Genomic DNA, 18,421 nt, shown 5'->3' with positions numbered 1-18,421 from the left:
CGACTCTGTCAAAGGAGAGTTTCCCAGATTTTATTTCTGAATGCTAATGTGATATTAATTTGAAATAAACATTCAATAGTGACGTAGGATTTAGACGACAAAGTGAGAGTAATTAGCTACTTTTCCCTCGTTAGACCACATTTAGAATACGCTGCCAGTGTTTGGGACCCTCATGAAAAAGGCTTAATAACAGAGTTAGAACGCGTGCAAAGAAGAGCTGCCAGGTATGTGAAAGGTCGTTACGATAGTCTTGTTAGTGTAACTGACCTCTTAGGTAAACTCGGATGGGAATCTCTGTCGGACCGTAGATTGAAAAATAGACTAAACCTTTTAGATAAATTCAAGAGCAGCGTCTTTCCTAGCGAAGTTAACCATATATTACGGACGCCAACATACTACGGAAGATCAGATCATATAAATAAAATAAGAGAGAAAGATTGTAGAAAAGACAGGTTCAGAATGTCTTTTTTTACACGATCAATAAGAGATTATAACGGCAGCGATAGAACTCATAAATAGATTGCATGACTTGTAGTGTAGCCTACTAACCTATGTAAAACTTAATGCATGCTCCTTAATTTTATTATTATTTCTAACAGCATATGGTAGTATAATTTGTTAGTATGCGTGACTTTTTTGGACGGTGTGGTGTGCATGTGGGAGTCCAATTGCATGCCGCATGCTGGTGATTCATCACCCCCTGCCAAACACCCTAGAGGTGGCCTTCAGGGTATTGCGTAGATGTATATGTAGGAAATTTTGCATCACAAATGTTCGCTCAAAAATCCCCCCCCCCCACATTACCTTCCCTTCCCTTTCTTCCACTCCCCTCTTCCCCCTCCCCTCAACACAGAAACACTTCGCCGAGTCGCACTATGCGAGCAGTCATCGAAGTGTGCTGTGAGCGGTGAGGCAGCTCACCAAAAAGTCGTACATTCCATGACTACTGCGTTGAACTCCCTAGGTCCTACGGATTGTGACCCTGTTGTAACTGAAACATGTTATAGTCGATTCATCTAAAGAGGTGTGAGTATATTATTCTTGAGGCTAACACCAGCTATTTCCACGAGTAAATCTTTACCATAGGTATTTTCCGAAGAACTCTCGAAGATTATCAACAAGTGTGTCAAGTAATAAGTGTTTTGACCTAAGTATAAAACTAGATGAAAATGGAATAAATGGAGTGGTACATGTTTAGAAAATGCACCGAAGCATGGAACATCACAATAAACCGGGAAAATTGAGGTATTCATGCATAATTAAATCGTCGTTACCCTCCAACAATGCGAGTTTCTTTTCGTCGCGATTTTCCCACGACAATATAATAGCAATAATTTGTCGTAACTAATGCCAAGGGGTGTCTCCGCGCAGTGGTTGGCTCGGAGAATTTCTGCTCAATCATTTAAGTCAATTTTTATTTCTTTTGATGATGAATGGAGAAGCTTTCGGTATTTTAGATACCTAATATATACGTTCTACTAGTTCAAAATAGTTTTTATAGCAACCATCTACCCATGCAAGTTCCCCATTGCCCACTACTTAAAGAGTTGGGGAAGAGTTCTGTTTCAGTAAGGTTTCACAATTGAAAATCAGGGTTGCAAGGAAAAATTGAGACAGCTAACCAGAGAGATCACAAAATGAATACTAGTGAAAGATGCAGTTCACTCACTTTATTTAAAATTGCGGACCATCAGCATGTCTAGAGAAGGCATCGCACAACGGCCACGTACCACCCTCGCAGTTACTGTTAACAAGAGCAATCAAGGTGCCTTAGCAACAGGCGAAGTCAACACTGACGTCTCTAATTTGGTTATTACTACGGAAAAGAAACAGGGTTAACGAAGGATACCATTATTTTCCACTCCTAACACTTCTAATTCATAATGAACATTAAATGTGACGGAAATAAAGTTTCTCGTCGAAATAAACAACATGAAATACACTATCATCAAAATCAGCCAATTAGAGACCAATTAGTGCGAAATATCCACAGAGAAAAAAATATCATCCGCCTTGACTGGGATTCGAACCCGGATCCCCCGATTTAGGTATGACGTGATCTCGGATGCTTCCGTTTCAATCTTGGTCGCATGCGCGGAAGGCGACAGTTGCCCTTGCTTTGATACATCTAGATTGCTCTCATGCCAAAACGATCGACGGGAAGCGATTCCGTGTCCGCTCCGCAGTGAAGACTCGTTCGGGAGACTCAGCACCTGCCACACCCCCACCATTGGGTCTGCAACAGCTGACCCACCCTATTGCCCTCAAGTGACAATGGCACCCAAGGTGAGGAGACGCACGGGATTCTTCTAAACGTCTTTACTGATACTCAATAAAGGTCCGGAAAAACTCTAGAATTCTACTCTGCTAGCCATGGTATACTGATTTTGAGCCTTTTGAACCGAAAACCTACCGTTGAAATCCAAGAATCTTAAAACAGAAATATTAAATGGCATATCGTGTTCGCATACTCGTCGCACAATGGACAAGAGTCGAGAAAGGGGGCCCATAAATGATATTTTTAACACTTTTCATTACGAATGAAAAGACGGCTTTCACGATTTTTAATAGATTGAGTAAAATGTCCCGAGTTCATTGGAATAGGTGCGTTCACCCAGGACTAAGGCGCAACCCTTCGCACTTGGAGGCCTTTGGTTCGGGGGGTGTCCGCAATCTTTCCCTCAAATGTATTATAATCACAAGCATACGAGTCTTCCAACTACATGCCCACCCCCTCCTCACAGACCCAACAGATCCCTCTCATACATTCTTACTACAGGTAAAAGCGGGTATACGTGGAACCGCATATGATTGGTTTCAAAGTTATCTTTGTGATCGAGATCAATGTGTGCGTCTCAAAAATTGCTACAGTGAAAAGATTCGACTCACCTGTGGTGTCCCACAGGGTTCTGTGTTGGGACCCATACTGTTTTTAATATATGTAAACAATTTATGTGCTGGCAGGTTTAAAGGTCAATTAACGTCATTCGCAGATGACACTGCACTAAGTTACTCTGTTAATAGTGTTGATGATCTATATGAACACATACAAAGTGATCTATTAACACTCAATATGTGGTTTTCGGCTAATTATATGTTGTTAAGTGAAAAAACGAAATATATTATGTTTAGCATGAGTAAATCTACCTCAAACAAAAGTAAACTATACTATCAATGTGCAAATTGTATAAAAGATAATGTTACTTCCTGTGATAAATGTATTTTGATCGAACAGGTTAGTCACATAAAATATTTAGGTATATATTTTGACCAAAATTGTAAATGGAAGTCTCACATAAATAAATTAAAATCAGAAATGATTACTATTGTAAGAAAATTCTACTTCCTCAGATACATATGCCCTGAATCAGTGTTAAAAATGGTATATTATGCTCTCGTTAATTCAAGATTGCAATACGGAATAGCCTGCTGGGGTGGAGCATATTTTATCAACATTAAACCATTGATAGTGGCGCAAAAAAGGGTTATCAGGGTTATAACACGATCGTATAGGAAAAGCCACTCATTTCCTCTATTCAAAAAATTAGATGTCCTCCCACTAAGGCATTTATTCATTTATAAAGTCCTTAGAATATTCTATAACCGTAGTGGTGAAAAGGCCCGACCACAAAACTATGACATTAGAGCTTGGAGAAACTTCCATATACCTAGGCCGACGACCGAAATTTATCGACAGTCATACAATTACTTAGGGCCTAAATTGTTTAGCATGTTGCCGAGTAATGTAGCAAACTCGGAAAAAAGATGGGGATTTAAATCCGCAGTTAAAAAATGGCTTATGATGTGTGAGGAAGTAGAGTTTCTACTAAGAAAGGTGGGTTAAAAAGTTTACAATAAAAGGTATATTGTATATTCTATGTATGTAATTATGCGTTTATATAAGAAAAATAAGAAAAATAGTTATCCTTGTCCAAATATTTGAAATACGTTTTGTAATAATGAATGCAATCGGCAATAGAACAAATAACTGAATACAAAGAAATTTTACTTCTCATGTGTGCTAGCACCAGACCTATGTAAAAAGTTTATGATGGTAGCCCCAAAACTACTAAAAGGGGTACCTATATATTCCAAAATATTTAAGTATGTTCTAAAATGTAATATTTGATTGTAAATGGAATAAATTATATATTATTATTAAAAAAAAAAAAAAAAGAAGAATGAGTCACAAAAAATTTCCATGACACTCAGTGCAAATGCCATATATACCAGCCATCATGCCTTCCAAGAAGGACTTTTACATGCGTTGACGAGGCTACAACATTTTCGCCTGTATTATTTGTCATTGGTTTCCTGTTAACCCTGCCTATTGCTATGCATTTTGTCCTTAAATTAATATCGAATATATTACCACTCATCAGCTCTGGCTTCTACTTTTTGGAATTCGTCGTTTATAAAATTTTACGAAGATAATTGTTAATAAGATGTTCTAAATATTTTTGCACTTCCGTACTTAAAAACATGTACCTACGTGACAAGTTATTTCTTTTCTAGCACCAAAAATATGGAATATTTGATTTTTGCTCAGCTTTTTTAGGTTTCAGCGCACTCTGTGAAGTCTCGAGGTCCGAGCTGGACCCTCGTCATCAGTTATGTTCATCACACGTTCCCCACCATTCCTTCGCATGACGAGGAACATGTCGGACTCAGAAATGTCACCGGGGACAATGAAAACTCTCACCCGGTCGGATATTGGAGAGTACCGAATTCCTGACATGGACGTCAGTGAGCACACGGCCACCTTCAGTCCCGCACAACATTACGTCAAGCGTGCAATTCGAACAAAATAAGTCAACGTCATTCATGGATATCAGCCTACGTTCATGCGAAGCTGAATTCCTATCAACAACCAAAGATGGCACACAATATGCAACACCGCGTGCAACATTAGCAGGTAATTGTTAGAGAAAATTACTTACAAAACAATGTTTTCATTACTTTTACATGTAACTATTATGTTTACTTTCATAAGTGATAAATGTGCTATGATTTGCGAGTAATTTTTCTGTTTGCCAATTCCGCGGGTTTGCTGAAAGTATTATGCAACTTTAGTTTACACGTCTAACAGGGATATTCTATAAAAGACCGCGGATGCGCTATTTTGGCGAAGATGCTATTTAGGAGCAATATTAGCCCCCCCCCGATTCTCTACGTCAAAATAGCGGCCCACGAGCGGAATTTGGGGTCGCTTTATGGCAGCGAAAATAACACCAACTTTTGGCTAGCGTAATCCGATTGCGACCCCCACGAATATTACAAAACAGGATCCTCAAGAGCGCCTCCAAATGTGTTTTCATACACCGCGCACTTAAATGGGTTTACAGAAGTCGCCACTCGCGTCGCTTAGTGACAAATTGATCCGATTTTTACGGGGAAAATGGTATAATTTGGGGTATTCATCGAAATTCATTACATGATGATGAGATCAATCAAATTCATTACTTTTCAATGCACTTCCTCGCCATTTCAAACATTATACTTCAAAATACTGGGTAAAGGTGGATCGCATTGCACTCATCACCGCGCCGCGGACATTTTTGAAAGCCGATTAAAATGCGACCGAATTGGCAACAGAAATCTGCCTTCTAAGGGGTGGAATTGAGTCTCCTCTGTGCTGTCCCCTTGGCGACCCCCTACCAGGGCATTTTTAACGCACGGATCGTCACACTCAATTGTTTCGATGGAGATTTTGATGTGAGATGAAAAAAATTACTCGTCCATTACTATGGTTACACATCGTGCGCAAATTAACTAAAAGCCATTGCTCTGCCTGGAAGGGGTCGAATGATTTTGAAGTGAAAGAAGAACATTTTATTAGATTTTTTCGAGCGACTAAGGAAATAGGGAGATACTTGTGCCAACAATTAGGACTGGCATTTCCGAGAAGAGATCGTAGTGGCTAAAAAACACATATCCAACCAGAAGATAATATATGATTGCAGTCTACATCGCCTAAAAAATATAAATCAGCATATAAGTACAATCGGAGAGAATTTATCACTTTTGTTCATAGTTATACACAGTTATACATAGTTATTAACTCTGACCTCTTCATTCCTCGTGGCCACCTTATCAGCAAAGTCTAAACAAGAGTTTTCTTTGTTCTACCACGAATCTAAAATGCACCCAACTTGCAACTTGTCTAAAACTGAGTTCTTAGCAAATTCCCGGTGATTCGCCGATTGATTTCATCAACGCCAAATCCCTTTGCCATCATCGACCGAAGACTCTACTCTCCCACCAAAAGCAAATTCAAAGATAACCAAGGTAATTTGTTAACGTCTTACTATCGTTTTCAATAATATGTCGTGTCGGGCTCTTCGCTCTTTAGATTCATACTTGGACTCACTTATTTTCTCAACAAATATGACATCATATCTTCATAGATATGAATAAATACATCCATATGACACTGTGACCGGATAGATGATATCCATTTAATCAACTTTTGAATAATTTGTCTCTAATCATACCGATATATTTATATCTGCAAATCTTATAGCCTCTACTCCTTATTTCACCACTAGTAACGTCAGAAGAACACAAATGGCCGCCTCATTCACCCGACCAAAACCACATCGAGAATTTATGGTGGATTATGACAAAGGAATGACAACCGGGGGGTGCCATAACATGGGAGGAGCTAGAGGCGCATATCAACGACTTGAGGAATTCATTTCCATGACAGCATCATAAATGTGACACATTAGTTTCAGCTATAGCTACACGTCTGCATAAAGTTGTAGAGACAGCGGGTGACACTACTTAATACTAGTTAACAGAAAAAGATGAATAGTTTTACTTGACAAGCACCCATTCCACCCCACCATCACAGCAAAATCACGAGTGAGTCTGATTAACAAGTGCAAAGACGGCTGACATCCATTTCGGTCATAAGTGCATAATTCTTCATTTTCGACGAATTATTTAGGGTGAAAGAATTCATATACCTATTTATTTCCACCAGGTCCTAAGAGTGTTTTGCACAGTGTTTATGCTTTTAATCACGTAATTTCCCGCATTTTTTCGTGATTAAGTACTTCAAGTTTGAATACTATTATAATCAAATGAATTGCATTCATATCTCATGCTCAAGGTTTATCCAAATTTATTCAACTACGAGTTTATCTGGTTATTTATCGAGAACTAGCTGACCCGGCGAACCTCGCACCACCTCATGATCTACGAACAGTTTAGTTACACAACTTATAATTCAAGAGCGGCTGTACTGATTTTAATAATTTTTCACTTATTATAATATAATACGAATAAATATGAATTCCACCACATTACTACAAAAATAAGTATTACAATGACTTGTTAGAACAACATTTTCTTTTTCAATTTACATAGGGTATACCGGGGCCGATTTTTTTCAATGAAATTTCAAATTTTTATGCATTACATTAGGAAATTTTAGACATTATGGTCTTAGAACACAATTAATTAATCTATTAATTAAAGTTTTCTGCCGATTAAGGTACGTTTCCATGGAGTACTTAAGAAACATTTTGGGAGGCTACCTTTCCTACAGGCACTTCCCCTTCGATTCACTGTAAGGCCTACTCACTTTCATTCCATCTAAAATTCCTATTCTCTCCATTCCTCTCCCTCGTTTACCCAATCCAACCCTCTAACACTGTCTTCAACATCCCCTCCCCGCTACGTACTCCCTCCATCCATACCTTCTGCCTCCTCCGTATCTCCTCACTCACCATATCCAGCACTTAGCCGTTCCTCCTTCTTTCCCTCAACTTCACCTTCTCCATTCCTCTCCGCACCCACATCTCGTACACCTCCAGTCTTCGCTTGCCCTCCTTCCTAAGTGTCCACGCTTCCGCACCGTAAGGACTTACACTCCCGATCAGAATCTTCACTAACCTTTTCTTATAACTCTTACATTATGATCCTATCATAAGCTCCTTCCTGTTCATGAACGCCTCCTTCGCTAATGCAATTCTCTTCCTTATGTCCATTACTACTGTAATCCTTTTCCCTCTAATGTGCTGCCTAAATAGTTGAATGCTCTACCTGCTCAATTTTTCCCCACCTACTTTCATCTTGAGCCTCACTATCCTAGCCCGCGATGCTTTGCAAAGACCCATGACATTGGCCTTCTTGTGATTAATCCTACCTCGCAACGCTTGTCTGACGCATCCACAAGAGCAGAGGGGCTGCATAAGCGAGGCCCAAATCCATTCCATAGAAGGCCGATTCCTGTATCCCCTTCGGTCGCATTTTAATCGTTTTTCAAAAATGCCCACGGTGAGGTGATGAGTGCAATGCGATCCACTTTTTACAATAATTTGCAGTATAATGTTTGTAATTACGATTAATTACTGGCATTGAAAAGTTATGAATTTGAATAACCACATCATCATGCGTAAAAATTTCGGTTAATACCCCAAATTATACCTTATTTCCCCGTAAAAATCGGATCAATTTGTCCGACAGCGACGCGAGTGGCGACTTCTGTAAACCCATTTAAATGCGCGGTGGGTGACAACACATTTAGAGGCAGACTAGAGGACTCTCTTTCGTAATATTCGTGCACTAGAGTCTGCAATACCCTTGGTGACTGGCTAATCAACGCCTGATTATCCGCCAACCTAACTAATTTGAACATCATTCCTTCCACTTTTACTGCCAAACACCCTAGAGGTGGCTCGCAGGGTATTATGTAGATGTAGACGTACTCCAGCTTCCAACTCATCCCACGCTTCTCCTACCATCTCCTCGGCGTATACGTTAAAAAGCAGCGGCAATAGATGACAGCCTTGCCTCACTCCTCGGCCAATGCATACCCACCAGATTTTCCGTATCTTATCCGAGGATAAAGGGATAATATTGGCTGCTTTTACGTGATATCTCTCCTTTTTTGAACAGATACTACCTTGAATAGTGTTCGAAAATGGAAATAAGTTAGTTGGGAGTATATTATTCCTCAAATCAACACCGAAATGTACAATCTCTCCAAATGTAAGCATAGATCCATGAGGCTACATTGAAAACTATTGGTACCCCAGTGAAAACGTCCGTAAGGGGTTTTATGCGATGGTTTGCTGACACGCATTCCGCCGGTGAGGAGTGCAATTGACTCCAAATTCTCAATAATACAGCTCCACTCGATGAGAGGAAAAATGCTCCAGGTGCAAAACCTTTCCCCGGTCACAAAATGCATCGCCACATTCCATTGCTACCGCTCGAGCCATGAATGTTCCAATTGCCTCTCCAGAGGTCGGACCCTCGCGGCCACTTCAACAATTACCCGGCAGAGGAGAAATACACTGAAACAAACACCTAGAAGCATAGAAGGAAAACATGCAATGCTTTATTAGTTTATGAGATTATTCCCTTGAAAAATAGTTTTATTTTATTTACATATCTTATATTAATACATATCATTTTTCGTGGGTTTAAAGAGAATTTGTTGATTACTTTCGTTTCAATTCAGTACTGATTTTGCTTAAAGACTTTTGCGATTTTTGCTTCTAGGGGGGCAGCTGCCCCTAGCTGGGTACGCCCATGCCCGGGTCGTGCTTTTTCAAATATATCAGTCAACCTAACAAAGTTTATTCTTTCATTTTCCACCATAGTAACAATGTTATTTAACAAATATTACGATATTTTTTACGACTGAGACCGGAGTGAAATATCTCAAAAACATGCGTTCCTACATTCCATTTTCCAGCATTATACTGATTAATTAATAAATTGAAAAATGTTTTCATCTGAAGATAAAGGACTATTATTTGATGCTGTTTAGTGATAACTAGAAAATAATAAGGAAACAAACCACGCTGCGTTTTCGGGATTATAACTATGGGCAAATGCTCAAGTATTTATTTCCTAGAGTGGACGAAGCATCATTAAGATGTAAGTCACATAATGATGGTAATAATAGTGTCTGAAATAATTCGCTGCACACACAATCCTCTTCAAAAATAATTCGTATAATTGAATTCAACCCAAATAAGTAGACCGATGCTAAATCTAGAAAGACGTCAGGTATTTCTGTTCAAGAGGCATTTGAACTCGTCATGCACGCTCAATGAAAAAACATTTTCATACTTTATATAGAAATTTACTTATAACAACAGAATTTTACACCAGGTTAATGATTTATGATGCTTTATAACTTTTTTCTAGCATTGCATGACGCATTCAAGGACAATGCAATACACGATGACGGCTGAAAGAAGGGGTGATCACAAGTATTGCACTTTATATCGTGATAGAGGCAGATAGTCCGAAGAGGAGGAGGCCGGCGGTGCAACAGCATGGCGGTGGTGCGAGGCCACACGGAGGCGCGTGGCTGCGTTCTGCTCAGAAACGGAGAAAAGCCACGCTGCGGCGAATGGCCATAGGACGGAGAGGGGAGGGAAGAGAGAGGATGGGAGGTGTGGTGCGAGTGTGGAACAGGTCTCCGTCAACGGCGGCGGCGCCACGGCCGCAGTGTCCGCCGGGAGGGGCGAGAGCTGGGGGACGAGAGCCCACTCCAGGGGTCCGATTGTGAAACCATTCACCGCCATTCCAAAAGCACTCTTTCGTTACACAGTTTAGTCAATTTTTTATTTATTTCGAGGATTTGCTAGAAATCTACGGCGTACCAATCCATGGTCCAAGAGTTTGTTCTGTTCGGATTACTTGGGTGTTTTAATTATTCCTTACTGTTAGGACGGAGCAAATTCAAATTTATGTCATGTTAACCAGATGATATTCCTATTCATTTGTTTACAATGCTCCGGCTCCACTCCGTCCGCGTTAAACCAGAAAAAGGCAAAGCCTCTAACCAAGAATTTGCATCTTCTGCGGTGCCAATCTTCACCACATATTTTCAATTGCTAAGATGAATCTATATATTTTGAGCGCAATGAACCATTACTTGCATAAGCCCAGTAGTTGTTAGTGGCCATAATATACATAGATTGACATGCATTCCCTAAGATTGCGATGCAAGTCCATTAGGGCCTTGTGCCGTCATAGGTTGGAGAATGAATGTTCAATGCTAGGCGAGAGCTAATCACTACCATGTAACTGAAACTGGAATTATGAGGACACGTGAATGTAGCCGAGCGCATATTGGGGAGAAATACCCACTATCTGCCACACATCCTGGATGCAGGTTATCACGTACATGCAGATGAATCGAAGGAGCCTCCAAGAAAAAAAGCCATTGTCCGCTTGAAGGTGAGTAATCCATTCACGGGAGGATGGGAGAGAAACGATTGCTATTGCGAGGGGCGACCACGGATGCGGCGTACAATGGCAATCAGGCAATGAAGCATGAATTTGAGGGTTCAAAATATATGTTACGAAGGAGGTAGCTTCGCCAGTACACGATTCCAAACATACTTTCCGTCTTTGTTACCAAAACAAACTTTTACCATCGCAGAAGACGTCCATCGAGGTTACCAATGGCGTATGGAATGAGGACAACCCTTACGTTTTTAACTACCACTTTTCCAATCTAAGTTATTTGCGGAGTTCTTCTTTCCGCAGAAAATATTTTGTACGACCTTGCAGACTGATTCTGTACAATCCGTTCGGTGTAACGTAAGGAGTATGAATGAAATGGTGGCTAGTTTCATTCTACACAGATGAGCAATCCGCTGTTTTATTTTTGATAGAAGCATTTCGCCATGAATTTCAACCACAACTCTTGGATTTTAATGAATTGAACGCAAAACGGCAATAGCATGTCGACTGTTTCCCCACTTTTAACCAGAACGTAGCGCTTTTTCAAGTAACTAGCGTGATTTGACTTCCATAGGAGCAATCATTTTCTCATCATTCCAAGAGAGGTCTTCCACGAGCTTCCGTTATATTTCTTATGGTTCTAGTGGCACAACGAGTACTATATCAGTTTTATGCCACAATGAAAAAAAATAATCCAGCTCCCTGCTACAAAATTCTATACGAAATTCCTTAAACCCTTGTCCACAAAATTCTTTAGGATTTTATGTACAGATCTATAGATTTCCTTCACAGTTTCTGTAGAGATCTACAGAATTCCTTCGGAATTTTTACATTAATTCTTTGCCATAAAATTCTAGCTGCTCGGCAAAAACAAATTCTAAAATCGAAAATATTAAGCATCATTTAAGAAAAATGACAAAGTTAATGCATAGGGAAACAGCAAGCGCGAATCGTAGGAACTAATGATTGAGAACGTATTGCTCTAGCCAGCAAACAAGCGCACCAAACGAGAAGAACATGATGGACTACACTCCTTATGACTATCACATGCCATTGGCATGGCGTGTCCTCCCATTTGAAACATGGAAGTTCTGGGTCGTCACCTTTGGTCTCACATATTTTGGGGAAAGATAACAATACCTTAAAAGTACTAAATGGTTTTATTTTAACGTAAAATTGCCATAATTTCAATGTCTCCAGACAGAATTCATTGTTGGTGAGGAAATATATTAGAAAATTTGTGAATTACTGCGAGAAGACTCCGCCTCGCTTAAGAACTAAATGCGGAAAATTTATCTACTTAGTAGCAATGGTACATGAATTAAAACTTGACTAATACCATGCAAAGTAGCAGCTATTATCTGATCTTCTTAAATCACCAATAAATGGCAGTATTCCATAGGGAAAGCCTCTTAGATATGACGAAGTGAGGCCATTCCGCTGCTTCTTGGCAGACGCATTTCATTGCGAATTTCAACCGCAAGTATCGCATTTATATACATGCCAAGTGATACGACAATAACGCGTCGATTAGTTATCACATTAAGCTATTATTAGCATATGAAATATAGCGTACGCTCTCTCAAGACGGCGACAACATCATATCCCGAACGCAACATCCTTTTCTTGAGAAAACGTGCAGAGGTTCCACTGATTCCCTTGCAACATAAAAAAATTTTTGCAACCTTTTGCTCGAAACTCTTAAGTTTGACTTCACTATTTCCAAAGAAAGAATGTCGCAGGCGTACATATGTAAACTCAAAATCTGTATCAAATGAGAATAGTCACCATTTTATAGATATTCCTTACGCTCTACAGAACAGATTGTACAGAATCAGTCAGAAAGGTCGTACAGATTTTTTTCGTACGGAACATGACCTCGTGCTTCATAAAAAAACCCTCGAAAAGGAACACCGAATTATAAGGAACAGATTGTACGGCAGCACTCCATTCGCTCGAAAGAAATTATTTCTGCAGATCTAAGCGGGACATGAGCGAACGCCCTTTACGAATCGACGACGCTTTCCGTGAAATTCCTCACATTCTTTGAAAAACATTCTACATACATTTGTAACAAGGGATTAATCAACATTTTTCGTATGTTTGGACAAGAGTCGCAATTAGTGTCTGCAAGGGAGACCAGGTTTTAATGCAATTTCCAGAAAAGATAGTTCTGAACCTCATTATACGAAGCATAATTTAAAGAACCTAATGAGACATTCTCATGAAAATGACAATCACTTTGTTTCTTGGACTAAGCCCCTTAATCAATGAAAACGCTAGGTAAAAAGGAGGACAAGGAGCGCCGCCAAAAATTACAATTCTGCGCAAAGTCATTTGGAAGGAGATGTTAATCAGTCTTTTTACTTAAGTCCACAGGTGAGAGGGCATAGGGGGTCACCATCAATCGGCGAGGGAGGTATCCTCGCAATCCTAACCGCAAAACTGGCCGTCCCAACATTTTTCGCCATTCTCTAGTAACCGACAGTTATGCTAATGGTTAGTTCTGATTTTGACAATTCTTTTTTTTTTTTTTTTTTTTGACGCGGTACTTCGACATTCATTCACAAGAATTATACGTGAAGCGTGCTAGTTAACGATTACCGTTATTCGACTCGGATAATGAATACCCATTAAAATTCGATATTGCTAATTTTGTGACATTTGAGAGCAGAAGACGCGTGCTACCATGCGGTCCAACTGTCGTCGGAGAACATGAGCAAACGCGGTGAATAGACCGAGTTCTTGTTTTCCTGAAACCTCTCCCCGCCCCCAAAGCCTATAGTTACATTGTCCCTGGTGTTCATTTGGTACAAAGCTTCTCGGTTCCCTTACAACCCGGACTCATTCGGCCGCTGGTCAAAGTTAAACTATCACGCATATTTCCATTATACATTGTGCATAGATGAAAAAGTTCCCAGCTAAAACGACTGCAAATTGCAGCAATTGCCATTTTTATGGGTGGGTTAAGATCAAATTTGCGATCGGGCAAATCATATGGTCACTATTCGCAAACTATTTCAATCAACCACCGTTACTTATATGGTGACAAGGTAGGATTAAGTTGCTCGATAGATGTATTGTTTGGAAAACCGCACAATACTGCAGCGAAAAAATTGCATTTCCATTCTCTTGACTCATTCTTTTTTGGATAACGCATTGCAAAAATGTGAAATGTATCCTAGAAACTTAGAGACTTCTCCAATATTACCGATACGTAACCTCAAAGCTATGACAGGAAAGAAAACATATTCGTCGTCATGACTGCTACCGAGTGGTAGGTGTCACCGTTTCCACAGTCAATTGAAGGCTAATTATTGATAGATGTAGATTATGAGGTGTTTTTTTTCGCGAAATTAGTGTCATTTTCTCATCGTATGTACTTTCCTTAAGTACTAAGGTGCCACATTTTCACTACCCCACATTCAAGTAATTTAATTTAGCTACTCACTGACACTAGGAATAGGTTCATGAAAGGAATTTCCCTATTTTATTTCTGAAGGCGACTAGGTTGACCACTGAAAGTGTTCAATATTTATTTTATTCATGAAACAGTCTAGCACCTGATGATTGCTTTAGTACAGGCATTTTGAAACGTATGCGGTTTGGGGGGTTCATTTGGAGGGACTTCACTACCCCCTCCACAATTCTTGGAGGGGGGAAGTTGAACCTCTTGACCCATCCTGCCCAACTGGCTACGGCCTTGACATTGCCCATAGATCATGCGCTGTCATATCTGACAACTATTGGTGAAGAAATAGGATGAAACGTAACATTTACTGCAGAAGAATCATAACAAATACTCTTGATTATATTTCAGACTAAAAAAAAATTTCCCTCCGTTCATAAGTTCATAGTTTGAGTCCCTCTTCTCGAGAGATTTCATACGGTGTAGCGATCATTCTACACATCATAACCGTCGAACCTTTGGTAGAAGCATTAGGTATTTATTGTAATTTAGAGTAAGACAACTAATCTAGAGAGCACGCAATGTGTGCATAAATAGAGGTTGTTGGTGAAACCAGCTTCAATTTCGTTAACATTGCGGCTCATATTTAGTTTTTAAATTGCGAACCGTGCACACACGCATGAGGAAAACAAAAGCGACATGTGCTGCCAATCTGACAACGCCGGGACGTTGGCTCGGGTGCTCGTCGATCGGCCTTACACAATCACCCCAGGGAAAACTTTCGAGCTCGATCGAGAACGGATCCCAGAGGATCGAAGTGACACAACGAACTGAAGCGATCGGTGGCCGCACAAACACTTGTGCTCGTCAAGGGCGATTCCATGGAAGGCCGAAGACTCATCGCGGAAGCAGAGCGTGGAATTTGAGCGAAGGCCTGAGGGACGGAAATAATTCCGAGATGAGGCAGAGACTTCAACAGCCGGCCGTCCCCTCCCCTCACACCCATTCCATGACGTCAGAGACAGACGTTCGCCACGCATGGCGCCTGCACTAGATACAAACCCAAAGGTGACCTCCTCCAGAACATTTGATTCTCGCCATGGACGACAAAGGCATGGGTAATATATTAGCACATCTCCACGCCCTCTCATTTTCAAATATTGAAATAAATCCCACTCATTCAAAGTATTACCATCCTTAGAGTGGTACAATGCTGCCCTTTCCCAATCTAATCCCTTCTGTTCTCTAATCCTCTTCATAGAGTCCTTCACCTGTCCCAAGTATTTATCTTTAGGTCTTCTTCGAGGGCGTTTTCCAGCGATTTGTCCTCCACATTAAATATTAAAGTAACACACAAAAAAATAATACATGCATGATATTCGCCTCTAAAGTAACTGGACTCGAGACCATAAAATACCGGGGCAAAGATTCTAACCAGGCGAGTTGTCCTCATCTTCGCCGACATCTTGCTGATTAAATATTAGCGAAGAGAGTTTCTGAAAGCAGATTGTCGACGGTCAACCCGGGCAGCTACCGAGAGAAAACAGGCATCGCAATGGCCTGGAGGGAGACTGACCCCGAACACTGTTGACAGAAAACTCAAAGAACTAACAAGAGTCGGCCTGTTTAGGGCAATACAAACGTGTTTGAGTTCATGCCCATCGCGAAAACAGCTGTGAGCCAATATTCGGGTCGTGAATAAAGAATGGAATTTTAAATTATTCATATAATAAGAATTCGCCTTCCACAGCATCAAATACCTTTCAATTAAATGATTTGAGGACGCGAGAAACGAAGTTTTCCTCATAAAATATTTCCCTCATGTTCATAAAACTGGGAAGGCGAGGTGCGCCCCATCCTTAGGGGTCCTCAAACCCCCCGCAATGAAGCTTGCAACGGCTGCTGTGCACTGCGGGAACGCCACGAAGGAACGTTGTCAATAAATGAACAGGGAATCATTTGTAAATGATGTAAGGACTAATAGCCTGAATTTCATATCTCAGCCACACAGTAAGTGACCAAAATACCACAATCAAGATGGCTGTTCACAATGATAGCCATAGATATCTAATGAATCTAATCTATCTCTTCTAATGAATTGCATTGAAATACCACCTACGAGTGGAATGACTGTATAGGAGAGGAAACTTTCTAAGCTTCACCATCTATCTAGCTGTATGAGGCGTTGACTTTTATCGGCCACGACACGACTGCCTGATCTACTGAGTGGTAGCATCAACTTGATGACACGATGAGCATTTTTTTAATCAACAGATCCACGCGAAGGTATCGATACGGCCACAAAAATGCTCGTTTCCCAGAGCTGGCCTCCTATTCGGATGACTACGGGCCGAACGATGACCGAGTTCGCACTCCCCAACATCGTACCGCAGCGATACAGGTGGGAGCTGAGGAATCACGGACGATCGCGTCAGCCATGGCGAGCGCACCCTCTTTTCAAAAACGCCCAGCAGCGACGGAGGAGTCCCTGGCTGCCTCCAGATCGTTTGCCGCCATGATGGCTGCCGCCACGAGGTCAACAGGGGCGGCAACAGCGCGTCCTTGGCACTCACCTCGCGCAGCCCGTCCAGCCGTCCGAGGGACTTGGATGCGGCGAGGGGCGGCGGGGGGCGGGGGGGCGTGGGGGCCTCGTCGCCCGACTCCGGCTCCGACTGCACCTCCCGGAAGTGGCGGCGTCGGCGCGGCCGGGGAGCGAGCCCGTGCAGCCGCGTCACCCACTGGCCCAGCATGTCAGAGGGGGCCGGACCGCGCGCGCAACTCCCGCACCCGGCGCAACGACGCACTCATCCTGGACACTTAGCACACAGTCACACGCGCAATCGGGGCCTCCACGCCCGGACGGTCAACGCTCGACTGACGGCAGCGTGCTCTCGCGCCCATGGACTGTGGAGGGGGAAGAGGAGGGGAGGGAAAGGGGTGGCGAGGAGGGGAAGGGGAGGCGAGGAGGGGAAGGGGAGGCGAGGAGGGGAAGGGGAGGGGCGGCTGGGCCCGCATACCGTGGCAGAACGACCCAGTCGGTTGAGAGACGACTCCGAGAGAATTCAAATGATGGGCATGCATGGTGCAGGACGAGCGCTCGTAGGTGTCCCGAGGAATAGAGAGCATTAAGATGAGACCAGCACCGCTCATAGAACATATTTTCGGGGGGTTAAATGTAGGCTGAGGGTAGGTAATTTTCAGTGAGAACACCATGAAATTTTACTCTTAAAATAAATGTATGTACCGCAGAAAAATTACGAAAATAGGATAGCAATATTAGATGGACAGGGAAAACTACGAAAGCTCTTAGCAGCAGGAGGGTACATAGACTCATCATCACTGGTCATCAATCCTAAGATTGGTTTGACGCAGCTCTCCACTCAATTATCCTATCAAATAATCTATTCACACGTACGTATTTAGTCTCATTAACATTCTTCTTCACCTGTTCCATATATTTCATTCGAGGTCTCCCTTTTCCGTTAACTCGGTCGTTCCATTTCATCCTCGTCATTCTTCCGCAGCATCACATTTCGAAGGCATTTACACATGATTTCTCTTAGGCTGTTAATGTCACTTCCGTAAAGAAGCATACTCCAAATGTAAGTTCTGATAAACTGTTTCCTTACTCCTGTGTTTAAATTTCCCGCCGTTAGTGGATCTTGTGATGGAATGCTCTCTTCGCCTGGGCTATTTTGCAGGCAATTTATTTCTTGCTTCTCCCATAGCTAGTTGTCCTGCTTCCCAGAATTCATCCTCTTCTTCCAGTTTTTGTTTCCGTATTTTTATGTT

At 41.5% G+C, this 18,421-nt stretch overlaps 1 protein-coding gene across 2 annotated transcripts in view; it reads right to left on the bottom strand.

Moving 5' to 3' along the window:
* LOC124170795 (rho GTPase-activating protein 20-like) overlaps positions 1 to 17,509 on the bottom strand; it is a 109,037-nt gene extending 91,528 nt beyond the window's left edge. For both annotated transcript variants that reach the window (XM_046549758.1, XM_046549759.1), the window contains exon 1: positions 17,203 to 17,509. In XM_046549758.1, the coding sequence (XP_046405714.1) occupies positions 17,203 to 17,379 (177 nt within the window). In that variant the 5' untranslated portion in view covers positions 17,380 to 17,509. The remainder of the gene's footprint in view (positions 1 to 17,202) is intronic.
* Between the last annotated feature and the right edge of the window lie 912 nt (positions 17,510 to 18,421).

This window comes from Ischnura elegans, chromosome X, assembly GCF_921293095.1.
Source record: "Ischnura elegans chromosome X, ioIscEleg1.1, whole genome shotgun sequence".
Classification (NCBI taxonomy): Eukaryota; Metazoa; Arthropoda; class Insecta; order Odonata; family Coenagrionidae; genus Ischnura; species Ischnura elegans.
This window is presented reverse-complemented; position numbering and strand designations above follow the sequence as displayed.